The sequence below is a fragment of the Adiantum capillus-veneris genome, chromosome 17, assembly GCF_014529385.1.
Source record: "Adiantum capillus-veneris isolate H3 chromosome 17, ASM1452938v2, whole genome shotgun sequence".
Classification (NCBI taxonomy): domain Eukaryota; kingdom Viridiplantae; phylum Streptophyta; class Polypodiopsida; order Polypodiales; family Pteridaceae; genus Adiantum; species Adiantum capillus-veneris.
The window spans coordinates 151912708-151930347 of record NC_140947.1 but is presented as its reverse complement, the minus strand read 5'-3'; the positions used below and the strand labels follow the sequence as shown (position 1 = coordinate 151930347).

The 17640-nt window shown below is 44.6% G+C and overlaps 1 protein-coding gene across 3 annotated transcripts in view; it reads right to left on the bottom strand.

Moving 5' to 3' along the window:
• Positions 1-17401, bottom strand: part of LOC147438338 (uncharacterized) — a 93128-nt gene extending 75727 nt beyond the window's left edge. Inside the window, exons 1-19 of one of the 3 annotated variants that reach the window (XM_086487627.1) lie at positions 17069-17401; positions 16258-16672; positions 15894-16054; positions 15512-15745; positions 15306-15415; positions 15148-15225; positions 14926-15032; positions 14745-14839; positions 14507-14628; positions 14244-14347; positions 14078-14155; positions 13908-13986; positions 13636-13807; positions 13370-13440; positions 13201-13281; positions 13056-13126; positions 12686-12782; positions 12535-12594; positions 12365-12419 (exon numbers count right to left, since the gene is read on the bottom strand). In XM_086487627.1, the coding sequence (XP_086343753.1) occupies positions 12365-12419; positions 12535-12594; positions 12686-12782; positions 13056-13126; positions 13201-13281; positions 13370-13440; positions 13636-13807; positions 13908-13986; positions 14078-14155; positions 14244-14347; positions 14507-14628; positions 14745-14839; positions 14926-15032; positions 15148-15225; positions 15306-15415; positions 15512-15745; positions 15894-16054; positions 16258-16613 (2131 nt within the window). In that variant the 5' untranslated portion in view covers positions 16614-16672; positions 17069-17401. Of the gene's footprint in view, positions 1-12364; positions 12420-12534; positions 12595-12685; positions 12783-13055; positions 13127-13200; positions 13282-13369; positions 13441-13635; positions 13808-13907; positions 13987-14077; positions 14156-14243; positions 14348-14506; positions 14629-14744; positions 14840-14925; positions 15033-15147; positions 15226-15305; positions 15416-15511; positions 15746-15893; positions 16055-16257; positions 16673-17068 lie in introns of those variants that run through there. The other 2 variants (XM_086487625.1, XM_086487628.1) reach the window with 2 other exon arrangements.
• Positions 17402-17640: the final 239 nt, after the last annotated feature.

The window sequence follows — 17640 nt, the reverse complement described above, 5'->3', positions numbered from 1 at the left end:
ACCCGGATGGGATGTTGCCATTACACCGAGCATTGGCAAACTTCGTTTGCAATGACAGGGGTGTTCACGGCACGCGAGTGACGTTCTACTCAAGATACCTTGGTACCACAAGAACTATGCCGTGGTTGACTACCGGGCCAAGAAAGCGACTTTGATAAATGAAGGGCTCAGAGAATTGTACTTGATGAACTTCAATTTCTTTACTCATTCTTTTGGGAGAGAACTGAACGATGGATAAAGGTTGAATATGTTTTGACCTGATCAAAAGAACGCCCAGATTTTTCTCCACACTCATGCCGATTGCTTTTTAGAGTGCCTGAAGATCAGACCATTGACCTGATACCTGGAAGTACGTCACCGAACCGGCCACGTTACTGTGTGAGCCGAGTACAAACTGAAAAGATTATGAACCAAGTGAAGGACCTCTTGGAAAAGGGTCTTGTCCAGCATAGTACTTCACCGTATTGCTCTCCACTGTTGTTGGATTTGAAGAAAGACGGATCTTAAAGAATGTGCATCAATTATAGAAGCTGTCAACAAAATTACCATCAAGAACAGATTTTCGATTCCTAGGATCAATGATATATCCGACAGGTTACAAGGATCCTCGTGCTTTAGCAGGATTAATATGAAGAGTGGATATCATTAGATCCGAATAGCGACGGGAGACGTCTACAAGACAGCCTTCCGGACTACCTTTTGGATTATTTGAGTTTTTGGTGATGCGTTTTGCCTTAACCAATGCTCCTGCGACATTTAACTGGATGATGGACAAGATTTTTCAAGAGTACAGGCTATTTGTTGGCACTTTCTTTGATGATATCAATGTTTTCTCCAAGAATGAAGCAGAACACAGAGATCATATGATTCAGAGATACATTCTTTTTGGGACACTTCGTCTCAGCAGCAGGAGTGCAAATGGATTCGGCCAAGATAAAGACTATATGTGATTGGCCCGATTTGAAGAATGTCCATGAAGCTGGAAGCTTCTTGGGACTGTGTTCGTACTACAGGCGGTTCATACGAAAGTTTGCAGAGGTTGCTTCCCCTTTGCATATCTTGATACAGAAAGGAGTCCCTTTCTCGTGGAGATCCACACAGGTGACTGCCTTCCCGACATTGAAAGAGAAATTGACTACAGGACCAGATTTGACTTTGTCGGACTTGCAGAAGTCATTTGAAGTATTTTGTGATGCTTGTGGTCGTAGTCTGGGTGCGGTCTTAATGCAAGAAGGCCATGTCATTGCTTACGAGAGCCGATTGTTCTGAAGGCCGGAGATGACAACACAGATTTATGAGAAAGAGCTTTTGGCGGTTATCCATGCTCTTACTCAGTGGCGGCATTACCTACTCGGAGCGGATTTTATTCTTTTTATAGACCATCAGAGTTTGCTCTACTTCTTGTCACAGAAGCAACTTTGGAAAAGCAGATGCGATAGGCGAACATCTTGTCACAGTTTCACTTACAGATTGTCCATGTGTAGGGACAGAAGAATGTGGTGGCAGATGCTTTGTCTCGGAAGCCGTTGGTTCTGGCTATTTCCGCGATACATAATAGGAGCTTCGAGGATATGGTCGATTAGTATGCCACAGATACAGATTTTGCAGATATTTTCACACGGATACGAAATGGGGAGACAGTAGCTGGATACTCCCTTCGGGATGGCTACTTGATGAGAAAGACTATGTTGTGCGTTACACAGCCGTTGAGGGAAAAGGTTATGACTAAATGCCATTGTCCACCTTTTACGGGTCACCGCGGCATTGCTACCACCATGAAAGGGGTAGAGAGATACTTTTTTTTTGGCGAGACTCAAAAAGGATATGGAAGAATTTGTGCGCAGTATGCCAGAAGGTCAAGTTTGACAGGCATAAGGCACAAGGATTGTTACAGCCTTTACCTATACCCACCCGCCCGTAGGAAAGTATTGCAATGGATTTCATTTTTGATCTCCCGAGAACACAGAATGGTCACGATGATTTTCCGATAACATGGCATGTCTGAGACGATTGTCTCCGACAGAGACCCCAGATTTATGAGTTTGTTTTGGAAGGCAATTTGGGAGAACGTTGGCATGCAGTTGCAGTTCTCGTCATCATTCCACTTGCAGACTGATGGGCAATTTGAGATTGCCAATTCAGTGGTTTTTAGATTTATTGAAGTCTTGTATCTCGGATCAGAAGACTCAATGGGAAAAGAACTTACCTTTGGTGGAATTTGCTTACAATAACAAGATACACTCTTCGACGGGGAAGACGCCATTTGAGATTGTTGAGAGTGCTGCGAAGGTTCCATCCTTCCTGAGCACGAAAGATTAGATATTTGAAGCGAACGAATATTCGCGAGATTTGGATACAGCTTTTGCTAAGGTTCGCGAGACTTTGCAGAAGTCTCAAGAACAACAGAAAAAGGCAGCGCATCACCATCGTCGCGACTTGAAATTGAAGGAGGATGATTGGGTGCTCTTACGTTTTGAGAAGGCACCCCTAAGAAAGAAAAAGGGAAAGGAGAGGCTTTTTCCAAAGCTTAGTATGAGATACTACGTAGTACGAACCTTTCCAGATCACTGAAAAGATTAATGATGTCTCCTTCCGATTGAAACTGCCAAATACTTGGAGGATCACAACGCATTGCATGTGAGTCTCTTGAAACCTGTTAAGGGTGATGTGCCTAATGATGGGGAGCGTGATGAGCAACCCGAAGTGGAAGAAAACGAGGAGATCCTTGTTCCTGAACAGATTTTGGCATATAAGGATACGAAGACTAAAGGTAAAGTCCGAAGGCGGTTCTTGGTTAAATTCAAGAACTATCCTGCACTTGATGCGAAGTGGATGGAGAAGGAGGACCTAGCAGATACTCCTTGGATCGTGAAACTTTAACTTGATGCTTTGGTTTAGCATAGTCTACTCCAAACGGAACCCAGAATTCAGCTTGGCCGAAGATCTGGTGCAGTGGGATGCACAAGAGGAGAGTTACTCCGCTCATTTGTCAACAGATGCCTTTATTTTGATACTAAAGTCACTGATGTCTCTTTGAGCTTCAGGTATACTGAGAGCTGACAGTATTCTGATGGATGACTTTATGAAATGGAATTCCTGATTATGATATTGATTTGTTCTTGACTTCTTTTGAGTGCACGAACTGATAGACGAAATGACTTGAGCATTTTGGTCTGATTGATCTCGAATAGACATGGTTGCAATAGGGGTTAGTCAATCGGACATCGATGAGGTCCCGATTGGACCTAGATGTGATTGCTAGCTACATTGCCAATAAATCATGGTCTAAGATCCGAATGAATGTTGAATGTCATGTGATGTCCTGTTGTCACAAGGCGGGCACCACGTGCCAATAGAGAAAGAATAGACTGAACAGACTTTTAGCACTTCAATAACAACTGAACTAAGAGAGAAAGAGAGAGAGAGAGACGACACGCGACACGGAGTGGCGGAATTCCACCCCAAAGAGTATTGGCCCCAAACCTTGGCGCCCCTTTCGGTATTTCTTTATATTACTGCTGATTCGCAAAGTACAACAACCGGGGAGCACGTGCTCTGTAATCTGCCCGCTAAAAAGTGCCAGAGAGAGCCCCAAAGGCTCATGTTTAAAGGCCCAAAGCCTAAAAGCATCAAATACGAAAAGCTGAGCCCAAAAAACCACTTTCCTAAAATTTCGGGATTTCCCTAAAAATTCGTCGCGAATTCTGGAACGTCCATACATGTGCCACATCATCATATTTTGATGTGCAAAGACTTTTGAGTATGTTTTGCTTTATTTTATATGCCTTTATGTCACTTGGGTCCCATCGGACGAGGTCCCATAAGTTGGTGGGAACTCTTCTTTAAAAATAGGCCACTCGTCAAGACTTTGTAAGTCTGTAAAACTTCTTCTTCTTCTGCTGCTGCTTCTTCGTAGGGTTTCTGATTTTAGAGTTAGGATTTCGGGCAAAATTAGGGTTTTTTATTTTAGGGTTAGGGTTTCAACAGAATTAGGGTTTTGGACAGAATTAGGGTTTTTTATTTTATCGTTAGGGTTTCAGCAAAATTAGGGTTTCGACACGTCAACAGTTTGTTACATCTCCCCTTCTTGAAAGAGAGTAATCGTCCTCGATTACAACATGTCTGCAAAAAAACTCAAGTTAGCTCAAAAATTTCCGAGGGACAATCTGTTTGCTCTTTTTATTAAGGAACTAGCTTCTCTTTCGACTGTTTTGATCAAGGAGTTAGCTTCTCCTTTTGGCTGTTTTGATCAAGGAGTTAGCTTCTCCTTTCGGCTGTTTTGATCAAGGAGTTAGCTTCTCCTTTCTGCTCTTTTGATCAAGGAGTTAGCTTCTCCTTTCGTCTAGATCGGAACTCTTGATATTTCGGCGTAGTAAAATTAGCCATCACACCCATACCGTACTGATCTTCCACGGGTGTTTTGATGCACTAAAATTACATACCCAGGCAATCTCATCCAATTAGGATTATTCAGTAATTGGCACATCACAATGCAACACAAATGCTTACATATGCATGTTACAAGACACAACAAACAGTGCCGATGAGCACTCCCCCGAGACAAACGGTCTGCGGTATGAAGCTACTCAACGACTACCTCGTCACTCCCCCCGCAAATAACCTACAAAGGTCCGGGCCATAAGCTCAAGAGGACTGTACAACCAAACGCTCCCCAGACCGCAGCCTGCGTCGCTTGGAGGTTCAAGCATACAACCAAACGCTCCCCAGGCATCGACCTACATCGTTCGGAGGTTTTCTAGCATACAATGAAACGCTCCCCAAGCATCGGCCTGCGTCGTTCCGAGGTTCAAACAATACCAAGACAATATTTCTCACTACTCCACCCGGGAGTAAAATCACCGGTCATTAAAACCATATGAAACCAGAGTCAAACAAGTCAAATCGGCACCAAAACAGGTTTAAAACAGATACCATCCATTTCAAACAAATTCCAAACAGGATCACCAAACAATATCGAACAGAACTCAAACTTAAAAAGCAATCTCGACATCAGTCGAGCTCGAAAAGTCGACTGACTTTCCATCTTGAAACCTACACCAAAAATTAGGGTTAGGTTCTTGCCATGAGGTCGTAGCTGAGCACAGCATGATCCATCAGCTCTTGGACAAACAGTGTTGCTTTGGCGGCGATGGTAGTCCCAAGATAGCAATCACACTAAACCTCCAAGGTCATCTGCTCGTGAAGAGACATCTACTGAGAGATGTCGAGAAATTTCAAGATATGATCTGCTAGGGTTTTCCATGGCAAGCATTTCAAGATACCCCACTCTACCAGAAGTTGCACGAAGATGTTAGATCATACAACTTCGGGCATTTTTATTTTTTTTTCCCTTGAAAGCTTGCCAAGTACTTGGAGTATGCTGCTTGGTAGCTATAGACATCAACATCCGCATGGCACTGTTTCTGAGAAAAACAGTGACTTGAAACAAATCTGGATCCTTCTCTTGCAAGGGATCTTAATTGGCTTATGCCCTGTAAGACATGAGCGGTGAAGACGGGAGCGCGCCCAATGCAAGGGTGAGAGTGGCTGATACCTCAAATGTAATTCAATTCCAATAGCTCTGCCTGCTCTTTTGTAGGACCGGTAGGCTTTCAAAAAAGCACACCCCTGATGCTCTGATACCATTGTCACAAGGCGGGCACCACGTGCCAATAGAAAAGAACAGACTCAACAGACTTTTAGCACTTCAATAACAATTGAACTGAGAGAGAGAGAGAGATAACACGCGACATGGAGTGGCGGAATTCCACCCCAAAGAGTATTGGCCCCAAACCTTGGCATCCCTTTCGGTATTTCTTTATATTACTGCTGAATCGCAAAGTACAACAGCCGAGGAGCACGTGCTCTGCAATCTGCCCGCTAGAAAGTGCCAGACGGGGCCCCCAAGGCTCATATTTAAAGGCCCAAAGCCTAAAAGCATCAAATATGAAAAGCTGACCCCAAAAAACCACTTTCCTAAAATTTCGGGATTTCCCTTAAAATCCGCCGCGAATTCCGGAACGTCCGTACATGTGCCACATCATCGTATTTTGATGTGCAAAGACTTTTGAGTGTGTTTTGCTTTATTTTTTATGCCTTTATGTCACTCGGGCCCCATCGGATGGGGTCCCATAAGCTGGTGGGAACTCTTCTTTAAAAATAGGCCACTCGTCAAGACTTTGTAAGTCTGTAAAACTTCTTCTTCTTCTTCTGCTGCTTCTTCGTAGGGTTTCTGATTTTAGGGTTAGGCTTTTGGGCAGAATTAGGGCTTTTTATTTTACGGTTAGGGTTTTAGCAGAATTAGGGTTTCGACACGTCAACAGTTTGTTACACCTGTGATGTCTAGTGATGTCCTGTGATGTCCTGTGATGTGACTGTCGATTTGGTACGTGTGCTAGATGTGTGTCCCTAGTACGTAGGTACTAACAGTCGGTGTCTGCTAAGACGGTTTATGCCTTTTGTCGGTTTTGCAGGCGTAATCGCAATCGATTACAATGCTTTCAAGAGTGGGGTATGTCACAAAGTGATGACGTGGCTACCGACAACAGAAACCCTAATTTCTCCAAAAACCCTAATTTCCGAAAATCGCGGAGGTGGGAAAAAATATATATATTTGAGCGACGCAAATCTCAGCTTTTGGCTACGCTTTGGAAGATAGAGAGAGAGAAAGGCATAATTGCTTTTTGTTGCTCTCATTGAGAGAGAGAGAGAGAGAGAGAGAGAGAGAGAGAGAGAGAGAGAGAGTCTGCTTTTGCTTTCAAGCTTTTGGGGCTCTCCTTTTGGGCATCCCTTATAATCTTTTTATACGCGATGAGGGCCTCACTTCTCAGAGCTTTTGGACACAGAGTCTGAGAATGAAACCCTAACAGCTCTTGGTACTTTGACATTGATTTAATACATAAAGAAATACCGAAAGGGGCGCCAGTCTTTGGGGCCAATATCTCTACGTACGGAACTCCGCCGGGCAAGTGCAAATCTATTGTGATCTGTGAATTGTTTTGAAGTGGTTATTTGGTGCTGTCAGGATTGATTCTTGACTTGGAGTGTCCAAGTTTGTTACACCCCGTATCCAAAGCACTTCCCCTCCCTGATGAAGCGAGCTCTCTCCTGAGGAGTGAGCTTGGGTCGTGCATCCTTTTTTGGGTTTCTCTCTCTTTCTACTTTCATTCGTTGAAGTCTGTTCGGCTCGTTGTGTCATGACCTCATCGGTGGGGTAGGTCAGACTCTAGAGTGAATGGCAAAACCCCGTTTCGCATAACTCATCAACTCCTGAATAGAAGCTGACTTCTGTTCCAAGCAGTGATCTCGAATCTCTGTAGGTAGACCCAAGGTAAACCGCTCAATCTATAACCGGCCTATACAACGTAGAGGGCAATACTATTTCAATTACCTGTTAACTTTACACAGAGCACTGAGAAGGAAAGAGAACACAGTTGCGTCCAGCGACTAGAATGTCACTGCGCACACGAGACCGACACCCTGTAGGCCCCAAAGACTGGCGCCCCTTTCGGTATTTCTTTATTCAAATTAAGGTAGACGATCCAACCACTTAGCACAAGCTTTCACAAAGCTGTCCAAACCTGGCGAGGGCTGAAAACGCAGGTTTTCGACCTGATTTTGGCAGCATAACAACGCAAAAACCCCTGTAGGTCAAAAGCACCTGTGTAGGACGGATTCCCTCGCTATCTAGAAGCTTTCTGGTGCGCTGTCACAGAAATTCAGCGGGCTGTAATTCCCTGTTTTTCACTGCCGGGTGTCCAAAAGCCTGTACACGCATCCCAAGGCTCTAACGAGGCTCCCCCGGTGTTCCTTTGCAGTTTAGGTGCGAAACCCTAAACCTGCAGAAAAACACAGCAGGCTGTAATTCACTGTTTCGGATCGTTTTTAGCGGAGCGAACACACCTACACGTGTCCCAAGGGCTCCCGCACGCAATGGGACAGTTCCCCTGTGAATTGGACGAGTTTTCACGAGAGAAAACTCTCCGAACTCGCAATCTTTCACGATGGAACTGTGCGTACCTGTGGGGGATTAGCAATTAGCTCATCCGGTTCTTGTTCAGAAGGCTCTTGCCTTGGCAAACGCACATAAACCCCCAGAACTGTACATGTTCAACTGAGTAGCCCAACTAGTGGGGCATTACCATATGTGCCAAAAGGGGGAGAGAGATGCACGAGAGCAAATCATCGCGCTACATGAGACAGAGGAGAAGGCAAGCTTTCCATTAAAGCTGTAGACCTGCACCCACTACTAACACACACACTATAGGTCACTTATGATCAAAAATCAGCCTCCTCTCTCAAATTGGGCACCCCCTCTTCAGCTGGAAGTAGCAAACTCCCTAGAAGCCGCCATGTGTCCAGTTTGCCCCTTTTGCGTTAATTCTCTAGTTCCCACTGACTTATAAAGTTATAGGTGACTTTCCGAGTGGCCCAGACTTCATTTGGCGCACACAGGCTTCCATACTCATCAGAATTCAGTGCTAAGTGCTAACTGGCCCGACCAGTCCCAGACTGACCGACCCAGACTCCCGCTGTGAGAAACCTATTCGGCCGCAGCCGTTTCACACTAGCCATGTAATGTCCACTTGCACCTTTTCAAGGGTTCCAGGGAAAACAAGTAAAAATAAAATAAATAAAAATATCTAGTACTTATTTACGGAAGGCAACAGGAAAAATACACCTCCTGGTGACACAATCTGTTCTCTGAACGAGATCTTCTTGAATGAAGAGGCGGGAAAAAAAGAGCACCAGAATCTCTCGCAATAAGCGTCCACTGTATCTCTCTTGGTCATCCGAAGATGGTTCCAAGCAGCTCCTATATCGTGTTCATACTCTTGAGTTAGCCAAGAAGAAATAAAAAGCTTCTTAAATTTCAACCATGTAACTGGCGCAGTCTTGTTTAAAAGAAGCGTGGACCACCAAGTTCGAGCATTCCCCTTAAAATAAGAGGCAGCTCTCCGAATCTTGGAGTGCTCTGAGTAGGGTCCTCCCGCGAAAGCGATGTCAAACTGTTGTATAAAAACAAAGCCTTCGAAGCATCTTTATATCCTAAAAAAGTGTCAAATTTAATTAACTGTCCACCTTCCTTAAACTCTCGGACTTTCTTGCTTTTATCTTCCAGAAAGTCATACTGGTTGGCTTTATAAAAATTCTTCTTGTTCGCATAAAAGTTGCCGTCATCAGAGTCTGAACTATCTGTAGACGAGTCCTCTGTAGAACTGTCACTCACTGGGCGAGATTTAGACTTCTTTGCCTTTTTCTTGCCCTTTCCGAAGCGTTGTTTCTTGCTTCGCTTTTTGACTTTTCTGTCTTCTTCGCTCGAGTCAAAAGAGCTAGAAGAACTGTCAAAAGAAGAAGAAGAAGAAGAACTGGGTACTCCTTCAAATCGAACACACTTCTTCTGTTTCTTTGCCTTATCAAATGTCGACTGACGACCCAAATAACTCGGGAAGTCAGTGCCTTTCTTCTGCTTTTTGCCGTGCTTTTTAGCTTTGTTCTGCGTGTCAAAAAGCTAAGCAATCCGTGCACCACCTCTTCTAATTTCTTCTCTGAATATTCCTTCTGAGTAGAAGGTTTCTTGAGAGCGGATTTCGGGGGTGGTGGTGGTTTTCTGCCACTGCTCGTCAACTTCCTGAAAAAAAGTCTCGCTCATATATTTTGCCAATTTTGGGACCTTCGCAAAACTGAGCATCATCTTTGTAGCATCGCCGATCAATTGACAACGCTTCATCTCTCGTTGCTATACCTGAGTAGGCCGAGGCGGGCCATACTCTCTACCGGAATCTTCGTTGTGATCCCTTCCCACATCTCCGGATGCAAAAGGGAGTCGACTGATCCTTGCGTGGGATCGGATTTCCCGTAGGCGAGATATCGGTCGTGCTCTGATACCACTGTAACAGACTTGGACACACCAAGTCAAGAATCAACCGTGACAGCACCAAATAACCACTTCAAAACAGTTCACAGTTCACAATAGATTGATACTGGCCCGGCGAAGTTCCGTGCCTGAGATATTGGCCCCAAAGACTGGCGCCCCTTTCGGTATTTCTTTTTGTATAAATCAGTGTTCAAAGTACAAGAGTGGTTGGGTCTCACTCTCAGACAGATGCTCTACACAGTGGGAGCCCAAATTCACTTATTTATCTGTTTACAAGGGATGCCAAAAGCAGAGCCCCAAAAGCTCAAAATCAAAAGCCTAAAAATAAAGCAGACGCTCTTTCTCTCACAAGCTCTCTTGAGCTTCAAAAATAAAGCAAAGTTTCTCTCTCTCTCTCTCTCTCTCTCTCTCTCTCTCTCTCTCTCTCTCTCTCTCTCTCTCTCTCTCATAATTGCATAGAGAAAAGCAATGTCAAAAGCTGCCGTCAATCAGCCCGTAATTACCGCCACAAATTCCGCGTCCATATTGCTGCCACGTGGCATTTCTGCCTCCAGGGAATTAGGGTTTCCAGCAGAAATTAGGGTTTTCAGCAGTTAGGACTTCTGGCAGAAATTAGGGCTTGCAGGTTTTAGGGTTAGGGTTTCAGCAGCAGTTAGGGTTTGGCAAAAATTAGGGTTAGGGTTTCTGCTCTCGGGCAGCCACGTCATCACTTTGTGACAGAAGGACTACCCAGATCTTCTTCTTCCTCTTCTTCTAACAGTTCTTCTAGCTCTTCGGACTTGAGGGAGGAGGACAAAAAGGGTAAAAACTGTAACGTTTAAGTCTCATAGGTCATTTTGGCCTCTTGAAGACATTAATATAACATTTCTTTCTCTCTCTCTCTCTCTCTCTCTCTCTCTATTCCAGACAGTTTGCTTCATCCAGAGGACGAGAGAGCTACCTCCTGACAGACTTACCCGTAGAGCATTTGAGGCAGCTATACAGCTATCAGAGAGTGGGCATGAGAGAGCATGGTACTCACAGGTCAGAGCATGGTTTGAGGGACACGGTCTTGACATGGAGAGCCTACCACCATTCCAGTACGACCCCCACTCACCATATGTTCACCTCTCTCGCAGTGAGAGGAACTTGGTATTGAGACAGGATCTGTGGCAGCTATACACTAGGAGAGTCTAGGAGGCACCTAGCTTGGGGACGAGGATGTCAGATTACAGCGACCAGTTTCTCACCATATTGTCTGGGGGGTTCATACAGAGACCACGCTACATGGACACATATATGCCACATAGCTCACGGGTGGCGATTGGTCAGCTGAGAGTGGCTTCACACAGGCTAGAGATTGAGATCGGGAGACATACTGGTGTTCCCAGGGGGGAGCGAATCTGCAGAGCCTGCATAGAGGAGGTGGAGAGTGAGGAGCACTTTGTATGTAGATGCAGAGCATACACTGAGATCAGAGGCAGGTATGAGGCCCTATTTAGAGGACAGCCCACTCTCCGAGAGATCATGGAATCTCGAGATCAGAGACAGCTCGGACGTTTCTTACTAGAGATACAGAGCCATCGGGACACACTACTACAGCCACACACAGCTACACAGACAGAGGGGAGACAGTCGCAGCTCACAGACTTCTTTCAGAGGATTTCCGCCCCCCCCTCACCAGACACTCAGAGGGGAGTGACACTCCCACAGGCGGAGGTGAACCGAGCTAGACGACGACCACGAGTCACAGGCTACAGGGGCGCGAGCTCCCACCACCGACAGATCGAGGAGATCCGAGCCCGGGAGCGCCGTGCCACTGAGGAGCGAGTGGCTCAGATGAGGGCTGACCCGACAGCTTTCATCCGGGTAGCCTTGGCACCAGACCCACCCATGTACCACATCTTACACCCCCCCATTAGTACAGGATGGAGCTAGATAGCTTGATGCATTCTCATGATTGTACTACCTTGAGCATACAGACATGCATATACCCCTAGAGATAGAGCTCCATCCCTCCTCAGATACTCCACTACCTACATTCAGCTCAGTTTTGTATCAATTTTGTTTCATTTGTCTTTCCGATAGACGGATGACATACACACAATGTACATTTGATTTGTCTCATAGGCCGATTTCGGCCTGACATAGACGTTAAAAATCTTTCTTTCTTTCTTTTCTTTCTCTCTCTCTCTCTCTCTCTCTCTCTCTCTCTCTCTCTCTCTCTCTCTCTCTCTCTCTCTCTCTTATACACAGACAACACACACACCAGTAACTCTCAATGGCTCATGGTGCCAGTATAACACAAATTATCTTTTGGTTAGGATGCTGCTGGGTTCTGCTTTATGTGTAGATTCCTTTGGACAAGTAACTCTCAAAAGACATAGCGTCGGTATAATTATCTTTTGGTTACAGCTAGAAGGAAGCTTCTGGGTAGTGCTCTGTGTAGATTTCTTTTTTGTTAGTACAACTTCCTTGGAGCCAAGATTCAAGATTGTCATTGCTTACTTGCGTCACAAAGAAGGTCCTGAATATTTCTTTGATGGGGTGGTAGTTGTGTTTCCTGCAGTCGCAAACACCAGCAACCTTTTAATGTGAATGAAGTCCCCTTGTTCATCAGGGCACAAACCTGGTAAAAGTAAACCTTGTAAAAATTGTGGGTGGTATAAACATAACACCTGATCCAGTACGTTCCCTTGCAAGTCGCGAACCAAGGGTCGAAAATCTCCAAGGAAAAACTGTCACAGCAGAAAGTTTAAACTTTCCTCCATAGAGAAGCTAAAGGCTCTTAAGAACTAGGAACCGCATCAGCCAAGGCTAGGAACTTACCTGGTCAAACTTGGCGTCCTTTTGAGATTGTCCTTCACCAGTTGTGAGCAGATAAAATTGACCCACCTCATCTGACACCACTAGGGACGTTCCATCCCTGAAGCAGATTGATAAGAAAACATTGAATCAGCCAAATAATCCTACAATAGTTGGTGTCTGTTTGAATGCTGGTGTCAGTTCCAGTGCTTGAAATACCAAAGTCTCTACAACTTAAAGGTATTGCTTCGAGCTCTTTGTTAGATGTCTTTGCTGAAGGGAGAGTATTTAAAATTGATAGAAGACAGAAATAAACCTGACTCCACAGAACTGGAATGTCACACAACAACAAAGCATCAAAACCAGCATCATCAAGCAAAAAAAGGGATCTTACGGAGAGAAACTGCCATCAACAATTTGAAAATCGCCTGTTTCATACACACGAACAGGCTGCCCTTCCCATATCTGCACAACAAAACGACGGCAAATTATTGTGATACAAATGGAAGGTAGGGCATCTGAACAATGGCCATACATACATCCCATATGATAACACGGCCATCATAACCTGCACTCATGGCAATCCTTGGATTGAAAGGATGCACATCGACCACGAATGTCTGAATTTTAGAAACAAGAAGGGCTAGCAATTAGAAGACCCCAATTTAACTTGGCATGCACACATGATAGTGTCCAGTAGTAACCAACCGATTTTGTATGACCGGTTAGAGAATGAACTAAGCTGCCATCAACTGCATTCCAAACACATATCCTGCAATCTGCAATATTGTCAAGCACAACCAATGGCCAACATACTTTCACAAAAAACCCCTCAATGTGTGTGCAATGCCCAACGTTTGCATCCTATCCCAATGCATAGTAAGTCCAGAAGTGAAAAACTTGTTTCCCACTAGACACTACATGTCAAATCCATCCATATATGAGATTAAAAAGGAAAAGAAGGCAATGCATACCCATTATTGCTGCAAGGACAAAGCGGTTGTCCAAGCTCCAGACAATCATGTTCACACCTCGTGGGGTGGGTAAAAATCTCTGTCGGGGTCCTCCACCTCTTGGAGGGTGAGGAGGCATAGGTGGAGGTGGAACACGCAAGTGATAGGCTTTTGACCAGTGGCTATACCTTGCCTGTTCACATTAGTTTCCAGTATCAATCGAAGGTGATAGCTATGCCTGCAAGGGTCTGGCACCGAGACATCCCGTAGTAAGGATGAAATGAGCTACTCACAGTCTTCTTGCGCGGCTTGCATATCCAAATGATAGCACTACCATCACGGGAGCACGTAACAATACTATCACGAGTTGGCCTGGATGAAGAGCCCTTGTAACTTCAGTACAGCGTCACAAACCATGCAATCAGGACTACATGGTAGTATGGATCAATTAATGAGAGTATACCACACATTCTTGAATTTTGTGGCACCATCCTCCTTAGTACTTTCAAAGACATTAGGCTTTACGGGACCTGCACATCCACTAAAAGCAGAAAAAGAAGCTGACCACAAATTCACAAATTGATCGATAAGCCTTAATCTGAGATAATACCAAGTATGGACAATCTCACCAAAACTGTACATAATTTACAGCATTTTCATGACCCTTCAGCACATCCATCTCGTAATTTGGTTTTCCAGTAATTTCATCATTCCACTTTCTAGCATCCCAAACCTGGAACACCAGGCAAAGCATTACACAAGAAAAAGTAAAATAGCTATTATAAACAGCTTGCAACTCCTCAGAGAAGTCTGTATGCTTAGACATCTACTGGGCATAAGCAAGCAAAGCTACCTTTGTGCAACTAGAAGTAAATAAAGCAAGCAAACCGACCCGCGCAAATTTGTCAGAGCTTCCGGTCACAAAAATACTGCCATCTGCATTGAAGGCACAGCAAGAAATTTGCAGACCTGGCTGCTGTTGTACAGGTTGTGTGCTTGGAATTGACTTTGCAGCTGTAAGTTCCACAGTCACAAAATCCTCTGAGTGCTATATGCTTTTTTTTCCAAAACAAAGCAATAAATTAGAAATTGATGTAAATAGAAAATAATCAATTTAGAATGCGGCTCACACAAGCTTATCAATTCAGGGTTGGGCATATAAACCCGGGACTTCACTGAAGAATCCCGGGCATCCCAGATGCGGCATGTCCCATCATCAGACGACCTGAGAACAATTTTGAAAGAATCAAACACATGGTAGAAGCTCACTGATCAGCCTCCACCAGAAGTTCATGTGGAGAGGGAGCTTACGACAGTAGATGATGCTCACAACTCTGCCTGGGTCTAAATGCAATGGCTGTCACAGCAGCAGTATGGCCTCGCAAAACTGACACAGGAACTCCATCAGGTAGACGCCACTGGCAAGCAAAACAAAAACTTATTGATGAGTGCAATGCAAAACACCCAAATCCAAAACAATACAATTGCAACCTAGTAGAACTAACTCCAATAATAACTTGAGAGAGGACTTACAACACGAATTGTGCAGTCATTTGATGCTGATGCTACAAGAGAATTGCCATGACTGACGGATAATTCAGTAATGTCCCCCTGCAGCATGGCTCATATAAAGTTCAGAATCTGATGCAAATAGTTTTGCAACAGCCATCCTTCCAAAAGAACAAAAATACCTCATGCCCTCTGCAGCTACGCAGGCAAAATCCTGTTTCTGTGCTCCAGATTTTAACCAGTCTATCGTCTGATCCAGTAATTATGTGCTGCCCTGTCCTGTCAAAAATTGCTGCATACATAAAAGAATGAAGTAATAACACACAAGCTTTGTGAGACGATTTAGGTGTGAAAATCTAGATGCCAGCTGTCAGTCCTGAGGACTTACCACAGTAAACTGCATTTCGATGACCTCGAAACTTCTTGATTATCTGAATCTTGTCTACAAGAACCGATGGTTTCAATATAGCATAGCTAGCAGCTCTTACGGATGGCGGGCGATGATGTTTGGAGAAACCACCACCTATTTCTCTCAATGCTAATCCTCGAACCTGACTAGATAGCCAATGCGGCCAGCGGAGCTCTGATAATAACTGTAATCTTTGGACTTTGATGGGCTCGGCTGCAGTAAAGTGATAGCAAGTATCAAAACTCCGTTGGAAGAAACAAAGCTCATAAGAGCCAAAACAAAATAATATAATGATCACAACAACAACCTATTCCAGCACTTCGAGAACTAGTATAAAAGTAATGTTACTGTATGAACTCACTATTCAACAGAGAAAATGGACCCTGTCCTAGTATAGTTGGAACATCTGCTGCGGTTGGTATTCGAGAATTAGAAGGCTCAACAGGTGCTTCTGTTCTTCGAGACGCTATCAGTTGGTGCTTCAAAAGCTTTACCAGGTGGTCCTTCTCAATGTCTGGGTTTCTGAAAAAGAAGGGAAATGCATCAGCACACACCCATTTTTCCCTTATGGTACATGCTGATTTCGTGGAGAGGATTAAAGGCCAGAAAATGCAACAGATAAGCAACATATATAAGAGTGCTTGTCACACCAAGCATGATCCACTGTCCAAACAATACAAGGATTGTTTAAAGTAAGAACGAATTGGAAAGATTAGCTAGCCCACCTCTCTAAGACTTGAATGTAGCTTAGTGGAAATGAGATCCCATCATCATCCTCGTCGCCACTAGGCAGACCACTCCTTGAATACCAAGCATGGTATCGCCTAGGTAGAAGTTTATGTTGCAAGAGCTCATTCCACAGCTGGCCAGTTGCCCTGCTACAAGGACCACTTGACAGAAAGTGCATAATCAGGAAGTAGACCTCGCTCAAATTGACATCTACATCCTCGTCCTTTGTTTGAGTTCCACTTGTTGCTAGTGATAAGCATGCATCATCAGTTGCTGCCATATTCTTATCAACCTGTCTTTGAACATGTGGGAGGACCCGTTTTGCCGTTAGGCTACCTTTTTCCCCTGCCATAGCTCCCTTCTAAGCTTCCAAACCATCAGAAGTATTACCCCCATTCCATTTCAAAGAACCTGAAAATGAGGATATAGCTCCACAGTCAGATACCCCAAAGAGAGGCGGCTATCAGATGCTTACCACAAATGGAGGGCCAACCTTGATTGTGGGGATATAGTAGTGTGGCTAAGAAGTCCTAGTGGCGAAGACCACTAGGACTTCTTAGCTCCACAAGCATTATTTCAAGGGAAGAAACTTGCAATCAGTACACAACAGAAAACGAGAAGTAATACATGGAATTGCCCTATGCAAATTGCGGTCATTGATAAATGCAAATCTCAACAACAGTACATCAAGGTTCCATGTTTCTCCACGCAATATCGTTACTACAGAATTACAACTCCGCCCTTGCTTTTCGTACATTTTCTCGCTCACTACTCATTAGAAAAAGAAATACAGAAAATGGCTGTCACCTGCTTACATTATGCAGAGAATACATGTGCAAATTGGCATCAATTTCACAGATCTGCGCAAAGAAGTGCAATTCTATTGCCCCTCGCAAGAGCCCGTTGGCCGACAGCAGTTGCCAATTGAAAAAACCAGCTGCAATGGGTTGATTCGGCAGCACGATAGTTCCTGTGATATCTTTCTCGGTTACACAGGACTAGGTGAGACTTCTGATTGCCCTGGGTATCGTGTAGCTCTGCTCCTATATCGAATCTGTGGCTATGGCCGATCCAAGCCCTTTTCCTGCGTCCCTTCTATCCCTCGGAGCTGAAGCAAAAAGGTACACGGCGCACGAGGTGAAATGGAAGACGATGACTTTCCTAGCGACAGCGTGGAGGCCACGAAGAATTGTATTGTCTCGTGGCAGATGCCACGTAGGATAGTGCCTTCCACGCTGCCAACGCATTCCGAGCCACCTCAGCCATTAGATGGGCTTTCCCCGGCCGACTGTGGAGGAAGAGGAAATTTAAGGGAAAATTACCAAAATACCCCTCTAATTTGATGAAATTCCCAAAATGCCCCTCGTATTTTCAAAACT